The following is a 23,987-nucleotide window of genomic DNA, read 5'->3' as shown; positions in this document are numbered from 1 at the left end:
ATCTATGTTTTCATTAGACCATAAGAAATAGGAACAGGTGTCAGCAGTTCTCTCTCTCGATCCTACTCCGCCATTCAATTGGATAATGGCTGGTCACATATTCCACAGGTCAACCTTTCTGCCCTTTCCGTGCAACACTTTATTTATTTACTGATTAATGGTCTATCTATCTCTCTCTCTATCTATCCATCTATCTATCCATCTATCTAAATATCTATCTATCTATCAACTATCTATCCATCAGTCTATCATCTATCTATCTAGTTACCTGTCTATCTACATATCTATCTATCTATTCGTCGACCCATTTATCCATCTATCTCCTATCTCAGCCTTAACTGTACACAAGGAGTCTGCTCCTACAGCTCGCTGGGAAAAGAATATCCACGACTCGCTACCCTCTGAGAGAAGACATTCCACCTCATCTCAATCTTGCATTGGAACGCCTTTACTCTGAGATTATGCCGTCTGGCCCGATCCTCTCCCACGAGGTGAATCATATTCTCAGAATTTACCCTGTCAATCCCTGAAGAATTTCATATGTTTAAATGATGTCACCTCTCATTCTTCAATATTCCAAAGAGTAGAGTCCCAAACTGGAGAAATGCTGCTCATTAGACAACCCCTTGAAACCGGGATCATCCGAGTAATCTTTTCTGAACCCCCTCCAATGACATACTATCTTTACTCAAACAATGGGATCAAACGCTCTCACTTTACTCCAGATTTGGTCTCAATAGTACACTGTACAGTCGCAGCAAAATTTTCCGACCAATCTGCTTCAAATACGCTTGGGAACGCTGGCAATATTCCATTAGCCTTCTTTGTTCCTTGCTACGCCTCGGTGCTAGCTTTCGGTGTTTTGTGCTGAAGCACCACCAAGTCACTTTGCGTTGGAGCTTTCTGAATATTTCTCTATTTAAATAATACCTTGTTCGTTTGATCTGGCTTCCACAATGAAAACATTCACGTTGCCAACCGCATACCGAAGTCCCGATTTGCTGGTGTGGCCTGTTAAGTGTATTTTACATCGACAGTCATCCAAAGAGACAACACTATCCATTCCTGGAATGTATTGATGCCTCACCTGCCTCTCTGAGTTAGCGTTTAATGGGACACACGTAGGTAGAGGAGCTGCAATGGGCTGGAAGCTTAATGAGTTGCGAAGATACATTGCTGCCGTTCATGACCCTCAAGCAAATGTTTATGAACATCGTGGACGAGGGAAGTGTATGCTCGATGGCCAAGTTGGCGGATGAGTTTATGAGGAATATCGAAAGGTTCAGCGAGTGATTAAAACATGGTAGGCCGCACGGCGGGGCAGTGGTTAGCACTCGATCACTATCTGTGTGGAATTTGCACATTCTCCGCGTGTTTGCGTGGGTTTCGCAGGGTAGGCGGATGGACTACGCTAAATTGCCTCGTAATTGGAAAAAATGAATTGGGTACTCTAAATGAAAAAAGAAAATCTAGGTCCGTTAGATGGCCAAAGGGTGCAGTAATAACGCAGAATAGTGTCACGATATTTGGATTGAATAAATTATTTCTGGCTTGGTTAAGTGCTCCACTATGTATGGCCTGGAAAAAAAATCAATGTATCCCTACGTTCTTCATTTTGTTGGTTTCGTCGTCATGGACGGGTCAGAAAAGAATAATTTATTGCCAAAATAAAGTATGTACAAGTCCCAGCCCGACTTCCAGTCGGGACAACTCTGCAGCTCGGCTCCAACTTGGACCGTCGTTTTTGGTGCTGAGCAAACTAGCCCACCAATGGACCAGTCCTCCCGCCCCAGCGGGCGCACTACCTTTCTACAGGGATCACGGGGAGGTAACCCGGGTCGGACCCATCGGATACGTGGGTGTTAAAGCACAGAGATGAACGGAACATATTATTCGAATGGACAAAGGTTGCAGTACAAAGAGCGGATTCCTGGTGCATATATCAAATAGATTTAGTGTGCGGGTAAAACAAGTAATTGGCGAGACGAACTGGCTGGTTGCGTTAACTTCAAGAGAAATGGAATATAAAATTAAATAAATTGCACAGCAATTGTACAAACCTTTGGTGAGAGATGCTCTGTATTTTTAGCAGCTAGGTTCTCCCTATTTAAAACCAATTAAATAATTGCCATTGAGCATTTCAGAGCATTCGCCGGATTTACTCTTGGAATTAATATGCCGTCTAAGGATGGAAATGTTCAACAGGCTGGAATTTCACTCATTAGAATTCAGAAGAATGGGAGGTGATTTCTTGAAATATTGAATGTGATAATCATAATGAATGGCGGAGACGGTTCGAAGGGCCGAATGGCCTCTTAATGCTCGCTATTTTCTGTGCATGTTTCTATGTATAAGATCCGAGCTGAAAACGGGGGAGATCCTGAACATGTTTCACATCACAGGAGACTGACACTCGGGGTTTAAACGTGACAGCAAAATAATTTTGCCCAAAAGGGTTGTTTGAGAGTATTCATCCGAGAATGTCCCCAGCGGTCTTTGCACTTATTCAACTCAGGTATTTTTTTCATGGTTAGACACGGGAGTCAGGAACTAGTCAAAGAACACTGCCAGGGCACCCATCATCTTACTGCACTAGTGGAGAAGGCATGACGTTTGCAATGGACTATCCTCCTCCCTTTTTCCTACAACAAGAAGACTAGCTAGAATGAGACACAAATGCGGCAAAGGTGAACCATAATAATAATGTTTATTAGAATGAAAATTAGGCTTATATTAACAATGCAATGAAGTTACTGTGAGCATCCCCTCGCCGCCACACTCCGGCGCCTGTTCGGGTACACAGAGGGAGAATTCGGAATGTTCAATTCACTTAACAGCACGTCTTTCGGGACTTCTGTGAGGAAACCGGAGCACCCGGAAGAAACCCATGCAGACACGGGGAGATTGTGCTGACTCCGCACAGATAGTGACCCGAGCCGGGAATCGAACCTCGGGCCTGGCGCAGTGAAGAAACAGTGCTAACCACTGTGCTACCGTGCCGGCCATCATTGGTAAGCAACCAGAAATGGAGGAGGAGCGTTACTAAGTGGGCCACAGATTGTGTGGGCCGTTTAGACTGGATCGTGGACTAAAGGTTAGGCTAAGGACAATATCGGGAGTTGCCTGAATGTTTGAAATGGCAAAAGAGCGCAGCACGTACACGGGGACTTTATGAAATATAAGAGTCAACATGGATTCATAAACACTAATTGGGAAATGTAAGAGAAGGAATAATGGTAATTCTGAAACTATCCTTGAACAGATGTCCACAACAATTTTCCATGATATGATTACAGTCTCCAAACAATTACTTGGCCAGGACCCAAAACACTTCCCAACCACATTACAAGAAAGAAAGAGGGGATCCAATTCCCACAAAACATTGATCTGCATGTTTCTGAAATGAGAAGTCAGCTTTAACATGAACTGCAGACTGGAACGGCGTTAGGTGTGAGAAAGTGGAGTTTCCATTGCAAGAAATAAAAACGCTGAGGAAAACCTGGAGGGAGTGCAGTTCCTTAACAATCTGCTGGAACTTCAGTCTTTGCTGCCATTAATACCGTTCAGCGTTGAAAGCAGTCTTCATCATCAATGTTTTTCGTTAAACCTTTGGGCATTTCCGGGTTGCAGCTAGAGTTGATGACAAGGTACCATTTGATTCACCACTTGGAAAATACTATGTGTATACCTGTTGTATTTAATTCTCGCAGGGATGCACAAACTAGATGCAGAGAGGATGTGGTCCCTGCTCAGTCAGTCAGGAAATCAAGGGACACAGTCGCAGGAAATGGAGTTGCCCATTTAGGACTGAGATGGATTGGATTGGATTTGTTTATTGCCACGTGTACCGAGGTATAGTGAAAAGTAAATAAAAAGAAAACACATAACAGGGCAACACAAGGTACACAATGCAAATACATAGACACCGGCCTAATATTTGTTCACTTAAAGGATAGTGAATTTTGGTAATTTTCAGCGCAAGAGTCAGCGGAGGCCAAGCAGATGAATGTATTCAGAAAGCGATAGATAATTGTTTGGATTTTAATAGCATCGTGGGCATTTGGAGTCAGCAGGAATATGGCATTGAGATGGAGTATCCGTAATGATAGGATTGAATGGCGTGGGAGGCTCGAAGGGTCCATTGGCCTTCTGCTTTTCCTAGATTATATTTTTCTATGTTTCTATGGCCATGTATTATCGATATTTAATCCGTATCTCACTCATTTGCAAATAAATTATCCGTGTATGATTGTGAAAGTTTGTGAGATCTTTAGTGTGGGAGTAAGAGTATGAGTGAAAGTATCAGAGTCAGATTGTGAAAGTCATAATGTGAGAGTGAGTGTCAGAGTAAAGTCAAATGTGAGAGTGTGAGTGTCAGTGAAACTGTGAGAGAGTGAGAGAATGAAATTGCGAGAATGAGAGAGTGAAAGTGTTAGATTTGAAAGTGAAAGCGGGAGAGTGTGAGAATCAGACTGCGAAGGTACAGTGAGAGTTGAACGTGAAATTGTGAGAGTTTGTGTGAGTGTGAGAGTTTAAGTGTGAGTGTGAGTTTGAAAGAGTGAGCGTGTGAGAATTTGACAATGAGAGTGAGAGTGTGAACGTCAGACTGTGAGAATGTGAGAGTGAGAATGTGTGTGATATTGTGCGTGAAGGTGTGAGAGTGAGATTATGAGTAAAAATGTGAAGGACTGTCAATGTTTCAGAGGTAAAGTCTGAAAGTCAGAGTCTGTGAATGAGAGGGTGACAGTGTGAGAGTCAGACTGTGAGAGTGAATGTGTAGGAGTGAAAGTGAGAGTGTGAGAGAGTGTGTGTGTGTGGGAATATAAGATTGTGAAAGCGAGAGATGAGACTGTGATTGTGAGAGTCAGACTGTGATAGTGAGTTTGTGAGGATGAGAGTGTCAGGGTAAGAGTGTGAGAGTGAACGAGGGAAAGTGAATGAGTGACAGTGAATGAGTGAAAATGTAGGAGTCAGACTGTGAGATTTTGAGAGTCAGACTGAGAATTATATTGTGAGTGTGTGAACGTGAGAACGTTCGAGTGTGAGAGTGAGAGTGTGAGAGCGAGAGTGCGAGCGTGCAAATGTGAGACTTTGTGAGTGAGTGTGGGAGTGAAAGTTTGAGGTTGTGTGAGCCAAACTGTGAAAGTGAGATTGCGAGAGTCATATTGATGTCATGCTGTGAAAATATGTGATTGAGCGTGTGAGAGTGTGCGTAAAAGAGTGAGACTGTGAAAGTAATACTGTGAGAGTGCGTGTGAAAGTGTGAGAGTGATACTGTGAGAGTAATCGTGTAACAGTGAGAGCGAGCACGCGAGAGGGAGATGTGAGAGTGAGTATGTAAGAGTGAGAGTGTAATAGAGAGTCTGAGAGTCAACCTGTCAGGGTGAGCACCGTAAGAAGTCTTACAACACCAGGTTAAAGTCCAACAGGTTTGTTTCGATGTCACTAGCTTTCGGAGCGCTGCTCCTTCCTCAGGTGCAGCGCTCCGAAAGCTAGCGACATCGAAACAAACCTGTTGGACTTTAACCTGGTGTTGTAAGACTTTTTACTGTCTTCACCCCAGTGCAACGCCGGCATCGCCACATCATGTCAGGGTGAGAGAGCGAGAGACTGAAAATGTGACAGTGAGCATGTGAGTGTTAGAGCAATAGAGTGTGACAGTTTGTGAGAGTGGGCGTGTTGGGATGAACATTTGAGAAAATGGGTGTCCAGTATGTGTAAGGGTTTGAGAGTTAGATTGTGAGAAATAGTGTGAATGTGAGAGAGACAGATAGTGTGAGAGTGGGACTTTGGGAAAGAGTGTGTGAAAGTATGAGAGTGTGAATGTGAGAGTGAGAGACTCTGTGGGAGTGAGAGTTTGTGAATGAGTGTGTGAGAGTGAGTGAAATGTGAGAGTGTGAAAGTGAGAATGGGAGAATGAGAGGCAGAGTGGAAGTCAGACTGTGAGAGTGTGAGTGAATTTGCGACAGTGAAAGTTTGACAGTGTGAGTGTGAGAAAGTGAAAGTGTGGATTAGCGTGTGAGTTAAAGTGTGAAATGTAAGTCATACAGTGAGAGTGCAAGTGTGTATGTGAGAGTGATAGTTTGTGAGAGTCACACTCAGAGTCAGACTGTGAAAGTGTGAGACACAGAGTGAGAGTGAGAGTTTTAGAGTGAATGTGTCAGAGTGTGACAGGGAACGTGTGAGTTTATGAGAATGTGTGAGAGTTCGAGAGATTGAGTGTCAGAGTGGGAGTTTGAAAATTAGAGTCTGAGAGTGAGAGCGTGAAAATGATTGTGAGAGTAGGAGAGAGTACGAGTGTGAAAGTGAGAGTGAGTGTCAGAGTAAGAGTGTGGGACTGAGAGCGCGAGAGTGTAATAATCGGACTGTGAAATTGTGAGAGTGAGTGTGACCGTTTGAGTTTGACATGTGTGACTTTGAAAGTGAATGCGTGAAAGCGTGAGAGAACATATGAGTGTGAGAGAGTGCATGAGATTGAGAATATGAGAATGAGTATGAGAGTGTGAGAGTGAGTGTGAGATTGAGAGAGTGAGAGTGTGAGAGTATACATTACGACCGTGAGTGTTTGATAATCAGCCTTTGCGAATGTGAGAGTGAGAATGTAACCATATGAGTGTGACGGAGACTTTAAGAGTAAATGTGCGAGAGTGTGAGAGTGGTGAGAGTGGAATTGTAGATCTGTGAGATCGCACAGTAATAGTGCAAGTGTGAGAGTGTTATAGTTTGTGACAGTCTCGGGGTGAGGCGGCGAGTCAGACTGTGACAGGGTGAGAGTGAAAGCGTGAGAGATAGAGTGTGAGAGTGAGAATTTGAGAAGGAAAGCCTCCGCCTGGAAGAATCACAGTGATAGAGGGACGGTTAGAGTGAGAATGTGATAGTTTGTGAAAGTGTGAGAGTGAGACTGAGAGTCAGCCTGAAATTGTGAGAGTGAGACTGTGAGAGTTTGAGAGTGAATGTGTGAGACGAAGAGTCAGAGTGCGAGTCACACTATAGAGTATGAGTGAATGTGTGATAGGGAGAGTGTGAGTGTGAAACTTTGACAGCGTGCGAGCGTGAGACAGTGAACTGGCGTAAGTGAGAATGAGAGAGTGAATGTGTAATTCTGTGAGAGTCAGAAAGAGATAGTGCGTTTTGAGCGCGCAAGTGAGATTGTGATAGTTTGTGAGAGTGTGAGAGTCAGACTGTGAGAGAGATTGTGAGAGTTTGAGTGTGAGAGTGAGGTTGTGAGAGCTGGAGTGTGAGAGTAAGAGTTTGAAAGTCAATATGTGAGAGTGAATGTGTGAGAGTGTGTCCGAGTGCCAGCGAGTGTGAGAGTGAGCATGAATGTGATAGTGAGACCGTGAGAGTGAAAGTGAGAGTGTGAGAGTGAATGAGAAAATATGGAAAAGTGCGAGGGAGTCAAGGCGTGAGTGAGTGTGAGAGTGTGAGAGTGAGAGTGTGAGGGTGAGAGTGAGAGTGTGAGAGGGAGGGTGAGATTGTTTTAGTGTGAAAATCAGACTGACAGACAGTCAGACTGTAAGCGTATGAGAGTGAGACTTTGAGTATGAGCGTGAAAGTCTGACCGTTTGTGCGCGTGTGAGAGTGAACGTGTGAGTGTGTGAGAGTGGGAGTGCAAGACTCAGACTGTGAGTCAGACTGTGAGAATATGAGATTCATAGTGTGAGAGTGAGTGAAAGTGTAAGAGTCTGTGCGAATGTGAGAGTGTGAGAGTCAGAATGTAAGGGCCACTACGGGTGTGAGAGTGAGAGTAAGAGCGAGAGTGCGAGAGTGAGTTGTGAGTACGAGGGTATCCGAGGGAGTATTAAAGTTTGAGAACGTGAGAGTGTGAGAGTCAAATTGTGAGGATGACAGTGTTGGACTGAGAGTGTGATAATCCGGCTTGAGAATGTGAGAGTGAGAGTATAGGAGTAAGAGTGTGAGAAGTTGAGAGTGAATGTGTGAGAGTATGAGATTGAATGGGGCAGAGTGAGAGGGCGAGAGAGTCAGAGTGTGGGAGTGAGTGTGAGAGTGAGCGTAAAATTGTGAGTTCTGAGATTGAAAGTGTGAGAGTCAGACTGCCAGAGCAACTAAGAGTCTGAGAGTATGAGAGTGTCAGAGGGAGTGTGTGAGATTGATAGCGTAAGAGTGAGATTGTGAGAGTGAAACTTTGAGACCGAGAGTGGAAGTGGGAGAGTAATAGAGTGTAACAATTTGTGGGAGCGAGAGTGAGAGTAAACGTGTGAGAGTGAGAATGTGTTACGAGTTTGAGTGTGCAAGTGAGATTGTGGCAATTGTCAGATTGAGACTCAGAATGTGAGAGAGCAATGTTTGCGTGTGAGAGTGAGAGTTGAGGGTAAATGTGTGACAGTGAATGTATGTGTGTGTGTGTGTGCGAGAGGGTGTGAGTGAGAGAGAGAGTGAATGTGATAATGGGAGTGTGAGAATGTCAGAGTGAGAGTGTGGGTGGCAGTGTGTGAGAGTGCCATTGAGTCAGAGTGTGAGAGTGAGTGTGAGAAGGTGTGCATGTGAGAGTATGAGATTGAATGGGTCAGTGTGAGAGGGCGAGAGGTTTTGATTGTGAGCGTGAACGTTTGGGAGTGCGATTGTGAGAGTTTGAGATTCAAACTGTGATTGCGGGAGGGTGACAGTCCGACTGGCAGTCAGACTGGAAGCGTGTGAGAGTGAGAGTATGAAAGTGGGAGTATGAGAGTCAGACTGTGAGAGTGTGAGACTGTGAGAGTGAGAGTGTGAGGGTCAGACAGTGACTGTCGGAGTATGAGAGTCATTATTTGAGTCTGAGTGTGAGAATGGGAGTGTGAGATTTTGTAAGAGTTTGATAGTAAACTAAGAGTCAGATTGTGAGGGGCAGCACGGTGGCCCAGTCGGTTAGCACTGCTGCTTCACGGCGCCGAGGTCCCTGGTTCGATCCCATCTCTGGGTCACTGTCCATGTGGACTTTGCACATTCTCCCCTCCACAACCCAAAGATGTGCAGCATAGATGGATTAGCCACTCTAAATTACCCCTTAATTGGAAACAAATAACTGGGTACTCTGAATTTGTAAAACAAAAAGAGTCAGACAGTGAGATTGTGCGAATCAGAGTGTGAAAATGCGAGAGTGGAAGTGTGAGAGTATGTGTAAGTGGGTGAGAGTTTATGTGTGAGAATTTGATTGTGAGAGTTCGAGAGTGACACCTTGCGCATGAGGTTGTGAGAGCGAGGTTTTGAGTTGTTGTGAGAGTATGCGAGTGTGACAGTGGGAGTGTGAGAGTCTGTGAGAATCACAGTTAGTTGTGAGAGTGTCAGATTGTGCAAGTGAGAGACGCGCAAACACCGCTCAGACAGTCAGCTAAGGCCGGCAGTGGAACCCGGGCCTCTGACATTGAAAAGTAGAAGAGCGAACCACTGTGCCACCGTCCCATGCAGGGAAGAGGCAATGCTAATTGTTATAAAAGCGGTTTGGTATCTCTCCGAGAGTTCTGGAGGTGCTTATAGATAAACATTCATAACTCACCGCTAAAGCATACGTACACACATATCAAATAGATAGCTATGTAAGGGGACTAACTCTTTTTCTGGTTTGTTCAAGACCCTGCAGGATGTTGGTGAGGCTGCACCTGCGATAGTTTGTGCAAATGTGGTCTCCATATCCAACGCAGGAGGTTCTTGATGCAGACGGAATGCAGCAAAGATTCCTCCTAGACAGATTCCTGGGATGGCGGCAATGACTTGTGAGGAGAGATTTGCTCGGTTAGGATTAAATAGCCTGGTGTTCAGAAGAATGATGTGTGGGCGGAATCTGATATAAAAATATAAAAGTCTTACAACGCTGGCCAGGGTAGATGCAAGAAGGATGTTCGTGATGGTGGGGGTGCCCAGAAGCAAGGGCTACAGTCTGAGGACACGGAGTGCATCATCCAAGACAAACATGAGGAGACATATCTTCACCCAGAGAGGTGTCGGCCTGTGGAATTCGTTACCACAAGAAGCAGGACCGGCCAAAATATTGTATATTTTGAAGAAGGGGGGGGTCACATATGACACTCTGGGCGACTACTGATTAAGGTAGATAGGAGATTCTGTGGTCGCGAGCGAGACTCCCGGAAGGTATGTTGCCTCCCGGGTGTCTTCAGGATCCTTCAGGGGGAGGGGGAGCAGCCAGAAGTCGTGGTGCACATTGGTACCAACGACATAGGTAGGAAAAGGGGTGTGGAGGTAATAAACACGTTTAGGGAGTTAGGCAGGAAGTTAAAAGCCAGGACAGACAGAGTTGCCATCTCTGGTTTGTTGCCGGTGCCGCGTGATACCGAGGCTAGGAATAGGGAGAGAGTGCAGTTGAACACGTGGCTGCAGGAATGGTGTAGGAGGGAGGGCTTCAGGTATTTGGATAATTAGAGCGCATTCTGGGGAAGGTGGGACCTGTCCAAGCAGGACGGGTTGCATCTGAACCACAGGGGCACCAATATCCTGGGAGGGAGGCTTTCTAGTACTCTTCGGGAGGGTTTAAACTAATTTGGCAGGGGAATGGGAACCGGATTTGTAGTCTAAGGTAGCCGATATTCAGGACGCCAAAGCGTGTAATGAGGCAGTGGGGAAGGGAACACTGACAAACGAGAGCACTTGCAGGCACGGAGATGGGTTGAAGTGTGTATACTTACTTCAACGCAAGAAGCATCAGGAATAAGGTGGGTGAACTTAAGGCATGGATCGGTACTTGGGACTACGATGTGGTGGCCATCACGGAAACTTGGATAGAAGAGGGGCAGAAATGGTTGTTGGAGGTCCCTGGTTATAGATGTTTCAATTAGATTAGGGAGGGTGGTAAAAGAGGTGGGGTGTGGCATTATTAATTCGAGATAGTATAACAGCTGCAGAAAGGCAGTTCGAGGAATATCGCCCTATTGCGGTAGTATGGGTTGAAGTCAGAAATAGGAAAGGAGCAGTCACCTTGTTAGGAGTTTGCTATAGGCCCCCCAATAGTAGCAGAGATGTGGAGGAACAGATTGGGAAACAGATTTTGGAAAGGTGCAGAAGTCATAGGGTAGTAGTCATGGGCGACTTTAACTTCCCAAATATTGAGTGGAAACTCTTTAGATCAAATAGTTTGGATGGGGTGGTGTTTGTGCAGTGTGTCCAGGAAGCTTTTCTAACACAGTAAGTAGATTGTCCGACCAGAGGAGGGGCAATATTGGATTTAGTACTAGGTAATGAACCAGGGCAAGTGATAGATTTGTTAGTGGGGGAGCAATTTGGAGATAGTGACCACAATTCTGTGATTTTCACTTTAGTAATGGAGAGGGATAGGTACGTGCAACAGGGCAAGGTTTACAATTGGGTGAAGGGTAAATACGGTGTTGTCAGACAAGAATTGAAGTGCATACGTTGGGAACATAGGCTGGCAGGGAAGGACACAAGTGAAATGTGGAACTTGTTCAAGGAACAGGTGCTACGTGTCCTTGATATGTATGTCCCTGTCGGGCAGGGAAAAGATGGTCGAGTGAGGGAACCATGGTTGACAAGAGAGGTTGAATGTCTTGTTAAGAGGAAAAAGGTGACTTATGTAAGGCTGAGGAAACAAGGTTCAGACAGGGCATTGGACGGATACAAGATAGCCAGGAGGGAACTGAAGAAAGGGATTAGGAGAGCTAAGAGAGTGCATGAACAACCTTTGTCGGGTAGGATCAAGGAAAGCGCCAAGGCCTTTTACACAGATGTGAGAAATATGAGAATGACTAGAGCGAGGGTAGGTCCGATCAAGGACAGTAGCGGGAGATTGTGTATTGAGTCTGAAGAGATAGGAGAGGTCTTGAACGAGTACTTTTCTTCTGTATATACAAATGAGAGGGGCGATATTGTTGGAGAGGACAGTGTGAAACAGATTGGTAAGCTCGAGGAAATACTTGTTCGGACGGAAGATGTGTTGGGCGTTTTGAAAAACTTGAGGATAGACAAGTCCCCGGGCCTGACGGGATATATCCAAGGATTCTTGGGAAGCAAGAGATGAAATTGCAGAGCCGTTGGCAATGATCTTTTCGTCCTCACTGTCAACAGGGGTGGTACCAGGGATTGGAGAGTGGCGAATGTCGTGCCCCTGTTCCAAAAAGGAACTAGGGATAACCCTGGAAATTATAGGCCAGTTAGCCTTACTTCGGTGGTCGGCAAAGTAATGGAAAGGGTACTGAAGGATAGGATTTCTGAGCATCTAGAAAGACACTGCTTGATTAGGGATAGTCAGCACGGATTTGTGAGGGGTAGGTCTTGCCTTACAAGTCTTATTGAGTTCTTTGAGGAGGTGACCAAGCATGTGGATGAAGGTAAAGCAGTGGATGTAGTGTACATGTATTTTAGTAAGGCATTTGATTAAGTTCCCCATCGTAGGCTTATGCAGAAAGGAAGGAGGCATGGGATAGTGGGAAATTTGGATAGTTGGATAACGAACTGGCTAACCGATAGAAGTCAGAGAGTGGTGGTGGATGGCAAATATTCAGCCTGGATCCCAGTTACCAGTGGCGTACCGCAGGGATCAGTTCTGGCTCCTCTGCGGTTTGTGATTTTCATTAATGACTTGGATGAGGGAGTTGAAGTGGGATCAGTAAATTTGCAGACGATACGAAGATTGGTTGAGTTGTGGATAGTAAGGAGGGCTGTTGTCGGCTGCAAAGAGACATAGATAGGATGCAGAGCTGGGCTGAGAAGTGGCAGATGGAGTTTAACCCTGAAAAGTGTGATGTTGTCCATTTTGGAATGAAAAATATGAATGCAGAATACAGTGTTAACGGTAGAGTTCTTGGCAATGTGGAGGAGCAGAGAGATCTTGGGGTCTATGTTCATACATCTTTGAAAGTTGCCACTTAAGTGGATAGAGTTGTGAAGAAGGCCTATGGTGTGCTCGCGTTCATTAACAGATGGATTGAATTTAAGAGCCGTGAGGTGATGATGCAGCTGTACAAAACTTTGGTAAGGCCACATTTGGAGTACTGTGTACAGTTCTGGTCGCCTCATTTTAGGAAGGATGTGGAAGCTTTGGAAAAGGTGCAAAGAAGTTTTAGCAGGATGTTGCCTGGAATGGAGAGTAGGTCTTACGAGGAAAGGTTGAGGGTGCTACGCCTTTTCTCATTAGAACGGAGAAGGATGAGGGGCGACTTGATAGAGGTTTATAAGATGATCAGGGGAATAGATAGAGTAGACAGTCAGAGACTTTTTCCCCGGGTGGAACAAACCATTACAAGGGGACATAAATTTAATGTGAAAGGTGGAAGATATAGGAGGGATATCAGAGGTAGGTTCTTTACCCAGAGTAGTGGGGGCATGGAATGCACTGCCTGTGGAAGTAGTTGAGTCGGAAACATTAGTGACCTTCAAGCAGCTATTGGATAGGTACATGGATTACGGTAAAATGATATAGTGTAGATTTATTTGCTCTTAAGGGCAGCACGGTAGCATTGTGGATAGCACAATTGCATCCCAGCTCCAGGGTCCCAGGTTCGATTCCGGCTTGGGTCACTGTCTGTGCGGAGTCTGCACATCCTCCCCGTGTCTGCGTGAGTTTCCTCCGGGTGCTCCGGTTTCCTCCCACAGTCCAAAGATGTGCGGGTTAGGTGAATTGCCCAATGATAAATTGCCCTTTATCAATGGGTATAAACAATGGAAGTGGAGGTGCCCGTGATAAATAGTCATGGGGGATCTTTAAGTGGACATAGATTCGTGTTGCTCAGGTAGAGGCCCTTCGGCAAATAGTGTACCTGTGACCGTCTTTAGGCCTTTCAGTCCAATCTACTGCCGTTTTCTAGAACTTGGTCCATAGCCTTGTAAGCTGCCGCATTTCCAGTGCTCACGTAAATGGTTCTTAAATGTTCTTACAGAGAGGTTGTACAAATATTGCAGCAACCGGGCATGCACGACTTCACATAATATATGGAAGCTCGTTCTGTCGTTGAGTGGTTGGAAAATGTCGAAGTACTCGGGCATGGTGCCTCTAGCATGGTAAACTGGGTACGGATTGAGGAGATTAAATGTGCCTCTGGGTATTTGTGATTATGATGTGATGGAGTTGATATCGTGTTTGGAAAAGTTTTAATTAACACCGATTCTGAGGTCTCAAACGAAAGCAATGTTGCACGAGATTCTCTGGCCTTTCCGCAGCGTGTTTCTCGACATCGGCACGTGGCACGCCGTTTTGTGTTGACGGCGGGATCGTCGGGTCCCGCCGCTGTCAATGGGACTTCGCCTTGACTTGCGACCACGCCGCTGCGAAACACTCGGATTCTCTGCCGTCGCAGTGACCTGCTTCTCGGCAGCAGGAGGCAATGTGACGCGCGCCGCGGGCACGATTCTCTCTTCCCTGCTCCCGTATTTGTCACTGGGATCTCCCATAGAATACACCCCTATGCCGTCGGGAAACCCGGTAGTGGGCGCCCTGCCACCAAAGGAATCGCAATGGTTAGGGAATTTTGGCCCCTTATTCCAAGTGCCCGTTAACAAACACAAAGGATTTTAAAAAAATGATTGATGGGATGTGCTCCGCTGGATATGCCACAATTTATTGTCCATCCCTGATTATCCTTGAGAAGGTACAGGCTGAGTGCCTCGCTAACGTATGGAAGAGTCAACTACATTGCTGGGAGTGTTGTGCCACATGTAGTCCGAACCAGGTGAGGGCAACAGATTCCCCTTCTAAAGTGGTATTAGTCAAACACTGGATATAAGCAAATTACTGCGGATGCAGGAATCTGAAAGGAAAGAGAAAATGCTGGCAAATCTCAGCAGGTCTGGCAGCATCTGTAGGGAGAGAAAAAAAGCGAACCTTTCGAGTCCGATGACTCATTGTCAAAGCTAACAGACAGAGAAAGTGGGAAATATTTATACTGAGGAGTGAGAATCCTATCTGTTGGGTCTCTGTAACTCTAAAGACATGGGCGGGATCCTCCGCCCCGCCACGCCACATTTCTGCCCCGACTGGCCGGCGGGATTCTCTGTTACGCCAGCCGGTCAATGGGGTTTCCCATTGTGAGGCAGCCCCACGCCGTCAGGGAAGCCCTGGGCGCCGGCATAATGGAGAATTTGATGTGGGGATCAGGTTCTAATCCCAATGTACTAGTTTGTAGAAATTGTCCCAACTCCCTATAATAGAGGGCTCCTGTTGGCTTCCTTTCAGACTTTGGGAGTTGCTGTCCGAATCAGTTGATTTTTGAATTATCAACAAGAATGCATTCACTATCTCTTTCAAATTCCAGAGTGCCACATTACTCAGCCAATGGTAATTGTCAGTCAATTTGGTTTCTTAGCATTAATGTACTTCGTGGGTTTCCTCATTCATGATGGATTCCTCATTCCCCTCACTTTTCTTAGCGTTTTTTTTTCTCTTTGTTGCGACTTGAAAGTATCTTTTAATTTCCTCATATTCTGGATTATCATTTATTGTTACTTGTGAACGTTATGGTCCTCGTTTGTTGCATCATGAAATCCTCCAAGACGCCAGTGTTAATACAATCTTTTTCACGTTTCGGCAAACGATAATGCTCTGCGTTCGATATTAAAAAATAAGGGGGTCACTCATTGAAGACTGGGTAGAGGAGAATTAAATTATCTCAGAGAATCGGCAGTCTCTGGAACTCTCTTCCTGGAAAGGGAGCTGTGACAGAGTTTTTAATTTTTTTATTAAAGCGGAGCTGGAAAGTTTTAGCATTGATAGGCGCGGGTGGGGTGGAGGGGGTTGCGGTGGGGGGAGATTATCGGTTGGCAGGAACATGGGGTCGAGGTGACAATCAGGTAAAGCATATTCTTATCGAATGGGGAGCAAGCTAGAGGGTCCGGTTATCTCCCCTGCTCCTAATGCGCATGTTCGTGAATATGTCTGTGTTTGAAACTATCTTAAACTCCACTTGCAAGCTGCGGTTGGCCATTTTTTTTTTTGGGAGGGGGGGAGAGGAGGGTGGCGTGAGTACAAACAAAATGTACATTTGTTTCGAATTATGACTTTAGTCTTCTAATTGCTGCGGACCCCGTTGATGTTCAATGCAAGGGTATCCCAATACCCAGGAATGTAACGTGGTTCGGAGTGATGTATAGATTTAATTTCGCATTTGTGAGTAACAATATGCAAACGTCTGTGCAACAGCCCACTGCTCATGTGTTAAATTAAGAAAGATGTTCATTAACGTAGAAGAAACATATAAGAAGTGTTCCGACAAATAACATAAATAATTTGAAAAAACGGGAAACTGATGAGTGCAGATTTCGTAACCTGTTTCAGAAAGCTCCGCTCATCAGCTCCCGTTTATACAATTATTTATTTTGTATTATACCAATTTTACTTTTCATCTTGATTTTACTCAGTTGGTGAATCTCCCTTCTGCCCCGGTATGTTGGCACAATGCTTGCCGAGTTATGCTGTAGCTCCTGGAATCTACAATAGCTCTCAAGCAGCATTTACCGTGACAGGAAACGACTGAGAATCTCCCGTCGTTCTCGCCAGCGCGTTCATTAAGTCCCGCTGATGGCGAATTCGTTTTTCTGGCAGCGCACTGGTGTCTGCAGATTTCCCGACGGCGGGGACGCGCCACACCAGAAACCAGGTGCGGCGGGCCAGAGAATCCCGCCTCATATATCTCAGATTTAAAACTAATAGCTGTTTAGCGTCAGTTTCTGATTGTGAGAGAGAGTTCCAAACATCTAGCACACTTTGCGTGAAGAAATTCTTCCTAACATTGGGAATAATAATAACGATATTTATTTCCACAAGTAGGCTTACAGTAACACTGCAATCAAGTTGCTGTGAAAAGCCCCAATCGTCACATTACGGCGCCTGTTCGGTTACACAGAGGGAGAATTCAGGATGTCCAATTAAACTAACAGCACGTATTTCGGGACATGTGGGAGGAAACCGGAGGACCCGGAGGATATTCACGCAGACACGGGGAGAAGGTGCAGACTCCACACAGATAGTGACCCAAAAGGGAATCGAACCTGGGACCCTGACGCTGTGAAGCAACAATGCGAACCACTGAGCAACCATGCACACTAAAAGGCAGCCAAAAAGGATAATGGTGAGTTCCTGCAGCGCTTCTTGTAGACGGTGCAGAAGGCTGCTGCTGTGGGTCTGTGGTGGAGGGAGTGAATGTTTGTGGAAAGGAAAGAAATCAAGCGATGTTGCTTTGCCCTGGGTGGTGACAAGCTTCTTGTGAGTTGTTGGATCTGCACTCACCCATGAAATTGGAAGGAATTCTTGACCTTTGCCTTATGAGTGGTAGACAGACTTTGGGGATGTCAGGAGGTGAGTTACCCTGTTCAGGATGGCTAGCCTCTGACTTGCTCTTGTCGACACTGTGTTCATTCGGCTGGGTCCAGTTCAGTTTCTGGCCAATGGTAACCCCCAGGATGTTGATAGTGGGGAACTCACCGAGTGTTACTGCCACTCAATGTAAAGTGGTAGGTTGTAAAAACACAATGATTTAGTAAGAGAGGAAAACTGAAGTTCACAAGAAGGTTATTTAAGTTTTCCCTTTTCTGGGATGCGACTTTCGCAGGCTGCACCAGCATTTATGGTCCAGCACTGATTGCGCTTGAATGCAATGACTTTCATGGCCGTTTCAGAGCTTGTTTATAACATAAGAACTAGAAGCAGGTGTAGGCCATCTGGCCCCTCGAGCCTGCTCCACCATTCAATGAGATCATGGCTGATCTTTTGTGGACTCAGCTCCACTTTCCGGCCCGAACACCATAACCCTTAATCCCTTTATTCTTCAAAAAACTATCTATCTTTATCTGAAAAAAAATTAATGCAGGAGCCTCAACTGCTTCACTGGGCAAGGAATTCCATAGATGCACAAGCCTTTGGGTGCAGAAGGTCCTCCTAAACCCAGTCCTAAATCTACTTTCCCTTATTTTAAGGCTATGCCCCCTAGTTCTGCTTTCACCCACCAGTGCAAACAACCTGCCCCCATCTATCCTATCTATTCCCTTCATAATCTTATATGTTTCTATAAGATCCCCCCTCATCCTTCTAAATTCCAACGAGTACAGACCCAGTCTACTCAACCTCTCCTCGTAATCCAACCCCTTCAGATCTGGGATTAACCTAGTGAATCTCCTCTGCACACCCTGCAGTGCCAGTACGTCCTTTCTCAAGTAAGGAGACCAAAACTGAGCTCAATACTCCAGGTGTGGCCTGACTAACACCTTATACAATTGCAGCAGAACCTCCCTAGTCTTAAACTCCATCCCTCTAGCAATGAAGGACAAAATTCCATTTGCCTTCTTAATCACCTGTTGCACCTGAAAACCAACATTTTGCGACTCATGCACTAGCACACCCAGGTCTCTCTGCACAGCAGCATGTTTTAATATGATTTAATAATAATCCCTTTTGCTGTTATTCCTACCAAAATGGATAACATTGTATTCCATCTGCCAGGCCCTAGCCATTCACTTAGCGTATCCAAATCCATCTGCAGACTTCCAGTATCCTCTGCACGTTTTGCTTTACCACTTATCTTAGTGTCAAAAAGAACAAAGAACAAAAAAAAGTACAGCACAGGAACAGGCCCTTCGGCCATCCAAGCCTGTGCCGACCATACCGCCCGTCTAAACTAAGACCTTCCACACTTCCTGGGTCCGTATCCCTCTATTCCCATTCTATTATTGTATTTGTCAAGATGCCCCTCAAATGTCACTATCGACCTCCGCCGGCAGCGAGTTCCAGGCACCCACTACCCTCTGTGCATAAAGACGTGCCTCGAACATCTCCTCTAAACCTTGCCCCTCGCCCCTTAAACCTATGCCCCCTAGTAATTGACCCCTCTACCCTGGGTAAAATCCTCTGACTATCCACTCTGTCTATGCCCCTCATAATTTTGTAGACCTCTATCAGGTCTCCCCTCAACCTCCTTCGTTCCAGTGAGAAGAAACCGTGTTTATTCAACCGCTCCTCATAGCTAATGCCATCCATACCAGGCAAAATTCTGGTAAATCTCTTCTGCACCCTGGCTAAAGCCTCCACATCCTTCTGGTAGTGTGGTGACCAGAATTGAACACTATACTCCAAGTGTGGCCGAACTAAGGTTCTATACAGCTGCAACATGACTTGCCACTTCTTATACTCAATGCCTCGGCCAATGAAGGCAAGCATGCCGTATGCCTTCTTGACTACCTTCTCCACCTGTGTTGCCCCTTTCAATGACCTGTGGACCTGCACTCCTAGATCTCTTTGACTTTCAATACTCTTGAGGGTTCTACCATTCACTGTATATTCCCTACCTGCATTAGAGCTTCCAAAATGCATTACCTCACATTTGTCCGGTTTAAACTCCATCTGCCATCTCTCTGCCCAAGTCTCCAAACAATGTAAATCCTGCTGTATCCTCTGACAGTCCTCATCGCTATCCGCAATTCCACCAACCGTTGTGTCGTCTGCAAACTTACTAATCAGACCAGTTACATTTTCCTCCAAATCATTTTGCAACAAAGAGCAAATTTCCCAGCACTGATCCCTGTGGAACACCACTGGTCACAGCCCTCCAATTAGAAAAGCATCCTTCCATTGCTACTCTCTGCCTTCTGTGACCTAGCCAGTTCTGTATCCACCTTGCCAGCTCCCCCCTGATCCCGTGTGACTTCACCTTTTGTACTAGTCTACCATGAGGGACCTTGTCAAAGGCCTTACTGAAGTCCATATAGACAACATCCACTGCCCTACCTGCATCCATCATCTTAGTGACCTCCTCGAAAAACTATATCAAGTTAGTGGGACACGACCTCCCCTTCACAAAACCATGTTGCCTATCACTAATACGTCCATTTGCTTCCAAATGGGAGTAGATCCTGTCTCGAAGAATTCTCTCCAGTAATTTCCCTACCACTGAAGTAAGGCTCACCGGCCTGTAGTTCCCTGGATTATCCTTGTTGCCCTTCTTAAACAGAGGAACAACATTGGCTAATCTCCAGTCCTCCGGGACATCCCCTGAAGACAGTGAGGATCCAAAGATTTCTGTGAAACTTGGACACATTGCCCTTGGTCCCATCCTAGAGTCTCGTTTGCGTCCACAGAAACGCCTGTCTATTTGCCTTGCAATTGAATCCCCTATAACTATTGCACTGTCACACATATCACCCCTCCCCTCTGCAGCAGAACCAACCGTGGTGCCGCAAGTTTGGCTGTTGCTGTTTTCCCTTGAGAGGCCATTCCCCTCAACAGTATCCAAAGCGGTATATCTGTTCTGCAGAGGAATGGCCGCAGAAGGTTCCTCCACTACCTGCCTCGCTCTGTTGCTCTGTCTGGTGGTCACCCATTCCCTTCCTGCCTGCGGCGCCTGAGCCTGCGCTGTGACCACCTCCCTATACGTACTATGCACGATGCTCCTCGCGGATGCTCCACAGTGTCTCCAGCTGCCGCTCTAGCTCTGAAATTGGAGCTTCCAGGATCTGTAACTGGAGACACTTAGTCATAGAATTTACAGTGCAGAAGGAGGCCATTCGGCCCATCGAGTCTGCACCGGCTCTTGGAAAGAGCAGCTCGCCCAAGGTCAACACCTCCACCCTATCCCAATAAACCAGCAACCCCGCCCACCACTAAAGGCTTTTTTGGACACTAAGTGCAATTTATCATGGCCAATCCACCTAACCTGCACATCTTTGGACTGTGGGAGGACACCGGATCACCCGGGAGAAGCCCACGCACGCACGGGGAGGATGTGCAGACTCGGCACAGACAGGGACCCAAGCCGGACTCGATCCTGGGACTCTGGAGCTTTGAAGCAATTGTGCTATCCACAGTGCTACCGTGCTGCCCTGCTTCCTGCACACTTGCTGGCCCTGGGGACTGGGACTGTCCCAAGTCTGCCACAAGGAGCAAGAGGAGCAGACCACGCCTTGGAGCTGTCCTGCCATGAATTTTCCTTTAAATTAAACCTTTAAAATTAAATTTAAGATGTTTTTCTGTCAGATTAAATCCAATCCCCGTGTACTATTTAATTAGCTTTATCCTGAGTATTTATCTTGCTTGATCTTACAACAAATTAAATAGTTATTTAATTGTATTGAACAAGTTATTTAAATCAATTCAAAAATAGTAATTGAAATCAACCCAAAATAGTTATTTAAGTGAGATATAAAATTTACGAAATAGTAATTCAAATCACTTTAAAAATAGTAATCTAAGTCAAATTTAAAAATATAGTAATGCAATCCAACTTAAAAGTAGTAATTTGAATCAAATTAAAACTCGTAACTCCACAAATATTCAGATTTAACCCAGTCTGCCTTTCAGCCAATCAGGTCACAGTCTCCCGTGCCGTCACTTTACCGGTTTTTCCCCCAATTTTGCAGCTGTCCTACCTGCAGCACGGTGTCCCGGGCGGGTCCGCTTCTCTCTGCTCCGGGAAGGTAAGTGAAGGCCTCGAGCCTGGCGCTGCGTTTATCCTCTCCCCTGCAGCAGTGCCCCGCGCAGGTTCGCTCCTCTCTGCTCCCGGAAGGTAAGTGAAGGCCTCGAGCCTCGCGCTGCCTTTATCCTCTCCCCTGCAATAGTGACCCCCGTAGGCCCCTCCTCTCTGCTCCCGGAAGGTAATATGTCACATCTATCCCTCCAACTGGTTTATGACCATCTCAGTAATGATAACCACAAACCCCAATTTCTAAACCCCAATGGACATTCTTTCTATACGCAAACATCCATAAGCCCTCGAATGGAATCAAATATCCATGGTGGGAATGAATGATGCCCTAAAACCTCGGACATCTCACTTTGTAGCCACAGTGCCTGGATACCGTAACTTAACATCTTCATTAATATTGCTGCAATAGATATAGACATATATATACACACATGTGAAACAACCTGTATGGAACACCCGACGTTGATCACATTATTTACTCAGTGGCAATAGAAGACAAATGATAATTTTTCCCACCTTCATTTGGATAATTGTACCCTTACCATTGGAACAGGTCACGCCGGCATCTTCGCCGTGATTGCAGTTATGAACTCCGAAGCCTCCGAATGAGCAAGAGGAGAGCGAGAGCTCGGTTCCTCTGCACGCTACGTCATCCATCCAAATCGTGCCGATTCCTGCTCCAAACTTAGTCGAGGGGTGGACAACCGTTGCATTCCCACAGCGCAGCTGCCGGCAAACAACTTCGGCATCGGCCATATCCCAATCATCATCGCAAACCGTTCCCCATTGCCTGTTGTGATAAATCTCCAGCCTCCCCGAGCAGCGATTCGGCCCATTCACCAGTCTCACACTCGTTGCTGCAATGACACCAAATTCACGTTACCAACAACCCTTCACAATGCTATTGTATTGAGAAAATGAGACCGATTCGATTCATCCGTTCCTACTCCTAATGATAGAGAACTGACGAACGTGGGCGAGATATAGCTGCATGGGGGTGTGGTTGTCCAGGAGTTATATTCCGCTATATCATTGATGTTACGGTTGAAGAGGAGCAGTTTCCGTTGGCAACGCAGGCAATCTATGTTTTCATTAGACCATAAGAAATAGGAACAGGTGTCAGCAGTTCTCTCTCTCGATCCTACTCCGCCATTCAATTGGATAATGGCTGATCACATATTCCACAGGTCAACCTTTCTGCCCTTTCCGTGCAACACTTTATTTATTTACTGATTAATGGTCTATCTATCTATCTCTCTATCTATTGATCTATCTATCCATCTATCTAAATATCTATCTATCTATCAACTATCTATCCATCAGTCTATCATCTATCTATCTAGTTACCTGTCTATCTACATATCTATCTATCTATTCGTCGACCCATTTATCCATCTATCTCCTATCTCAGCCTTAACTGTACACAAGGAGTCTGCTCCTACAGCTCGCTGGGAAAAGAATATCCACGACGCGCTACCCTCTGAGAGAAGACATTCCACCTCATCTCAATCTTGCATTGGAACGCCTTTACTCTGAGATTATACCCTCTGGCCCGATCCTCTCCCACGAGGTGAATCATATTCTCAGAATTTACCCTGTCAATCCCTGAAGAATTTCATATGTTTAAATGATGTCACCTCTCATTCTTCAATATTCCAAAGAGTAGAGTCCCAAACTGGAGAAATGCTGGTCATTAGACAACCCCTTCAAACCGGGATCATCCGAGTAATCTTTTCTGAACCCCCTCCAATGACATACTATCTTTACTCAAACAATGGGATCAAACGCTCTCACTTTACTCCAGATTTGGTCTCAATAGTACACTGTACAGTCGCAGCAAAATTTTCCGACCAATCTGCTTCAAATACGCTTGGGAACGCTGGCAATATTCCATTAGCCTTCTTTGTTCCTTGCTACGCCTCGGTGCTAGCTTTCGGTGTTTTGTGCTGAAGCACCACCAAGTCACTTTGCGTTGGAGCTTTCTGAATATTTCTCTATTTAAATAATACCTTGTTCGTTTGATCTGGCTTCCACAATGAAAACATTCACGTTGCCAACCGCATACCGAAGTCCCGATTTGCTGGTGTGGCCTGTTAAGTGTATTTTACATCGACAGTCATCCAAAGAGACAACACTATCCATTCCTGGAATGTATTGATGCTTCACCTGCCTCTCTGAGTTGGCGTTTAATGGGACACACGTAGGTAGAGGAGCTGCAATGGGCTGGACGCTTAATGAGTTGCGAAGATACATTGCTGCCGTTCATGACCCTCAAGCAAATGTTTATGAACATCGTGGACGAGGGAAGTGTATGCTCGATGGCCAAGTTGGCGGATGAGTTTATGAGGGATATCGAAAGGTTCGGCGAGTGATTAAAACATGGTAGGCCGCACGGCGGGGCAGTGGTTAGCACTCGATCACTATCTGTGTGGAATTTGCACATTCTCCGCGTGTTTGCGTGGGTTTCGCAGGGTAGGCGGATGGACTACGCTAAATTGCCTCGTAATTGGAAAAAATGAATTGGGTACTCTAAATGAAAAAAGAAAATCTAGGTCCGTTAGATGGCCAAAGGGTGCAGTAATAACGCAGAATAGTGTCACGATATTTGGATTGAATAAATTA

General features: G+C 45.7%; 1 protein-coding gene across 1 annotated transcript in view; it reads right to left on the bottom strand.

The window, feature by feature from the left end:
* LOC140404600 (scavenger receptor cysteine-rich domain-containing protein DMBT1-like) overlaps window positions 1–23,987 on the bottom strand; it is a 243,460-nt gene that overhangs the window by 198,472 nt on the left and 21,001 nt on the right. Inside the window, exon 3 of the mRNA XM_072493200.1 lies at window positions 21,908–22,222. Within this exon, the coding sequence (XP_072349301.1) occupies window positions 21,908–22,222 (315 nt within the window). The remainder of the gene's footprint in view (window positions 1–21,907; window positions 22,223–23,987) is intronic.

This window comes from Scyliorhinus torazame, chromosome 31, assembly GCF_047496885.1.
Source record: "Scyliorhinus torazame isolate Kashiwa2021f chromosome 31, sScyTor2.1, whole genome shotgun sequence".
Taxonomy (NCBI): Eukaryota; Metazoa; Chordata; class Chondrichthyes; order Carcharhiniformes; family Scyliorhinidae; genus Scyliorhinus; species Scyliorhinus torazame.
This window is presented reverse-complemented; position numbering and strand designations above follow the sequence as displayed.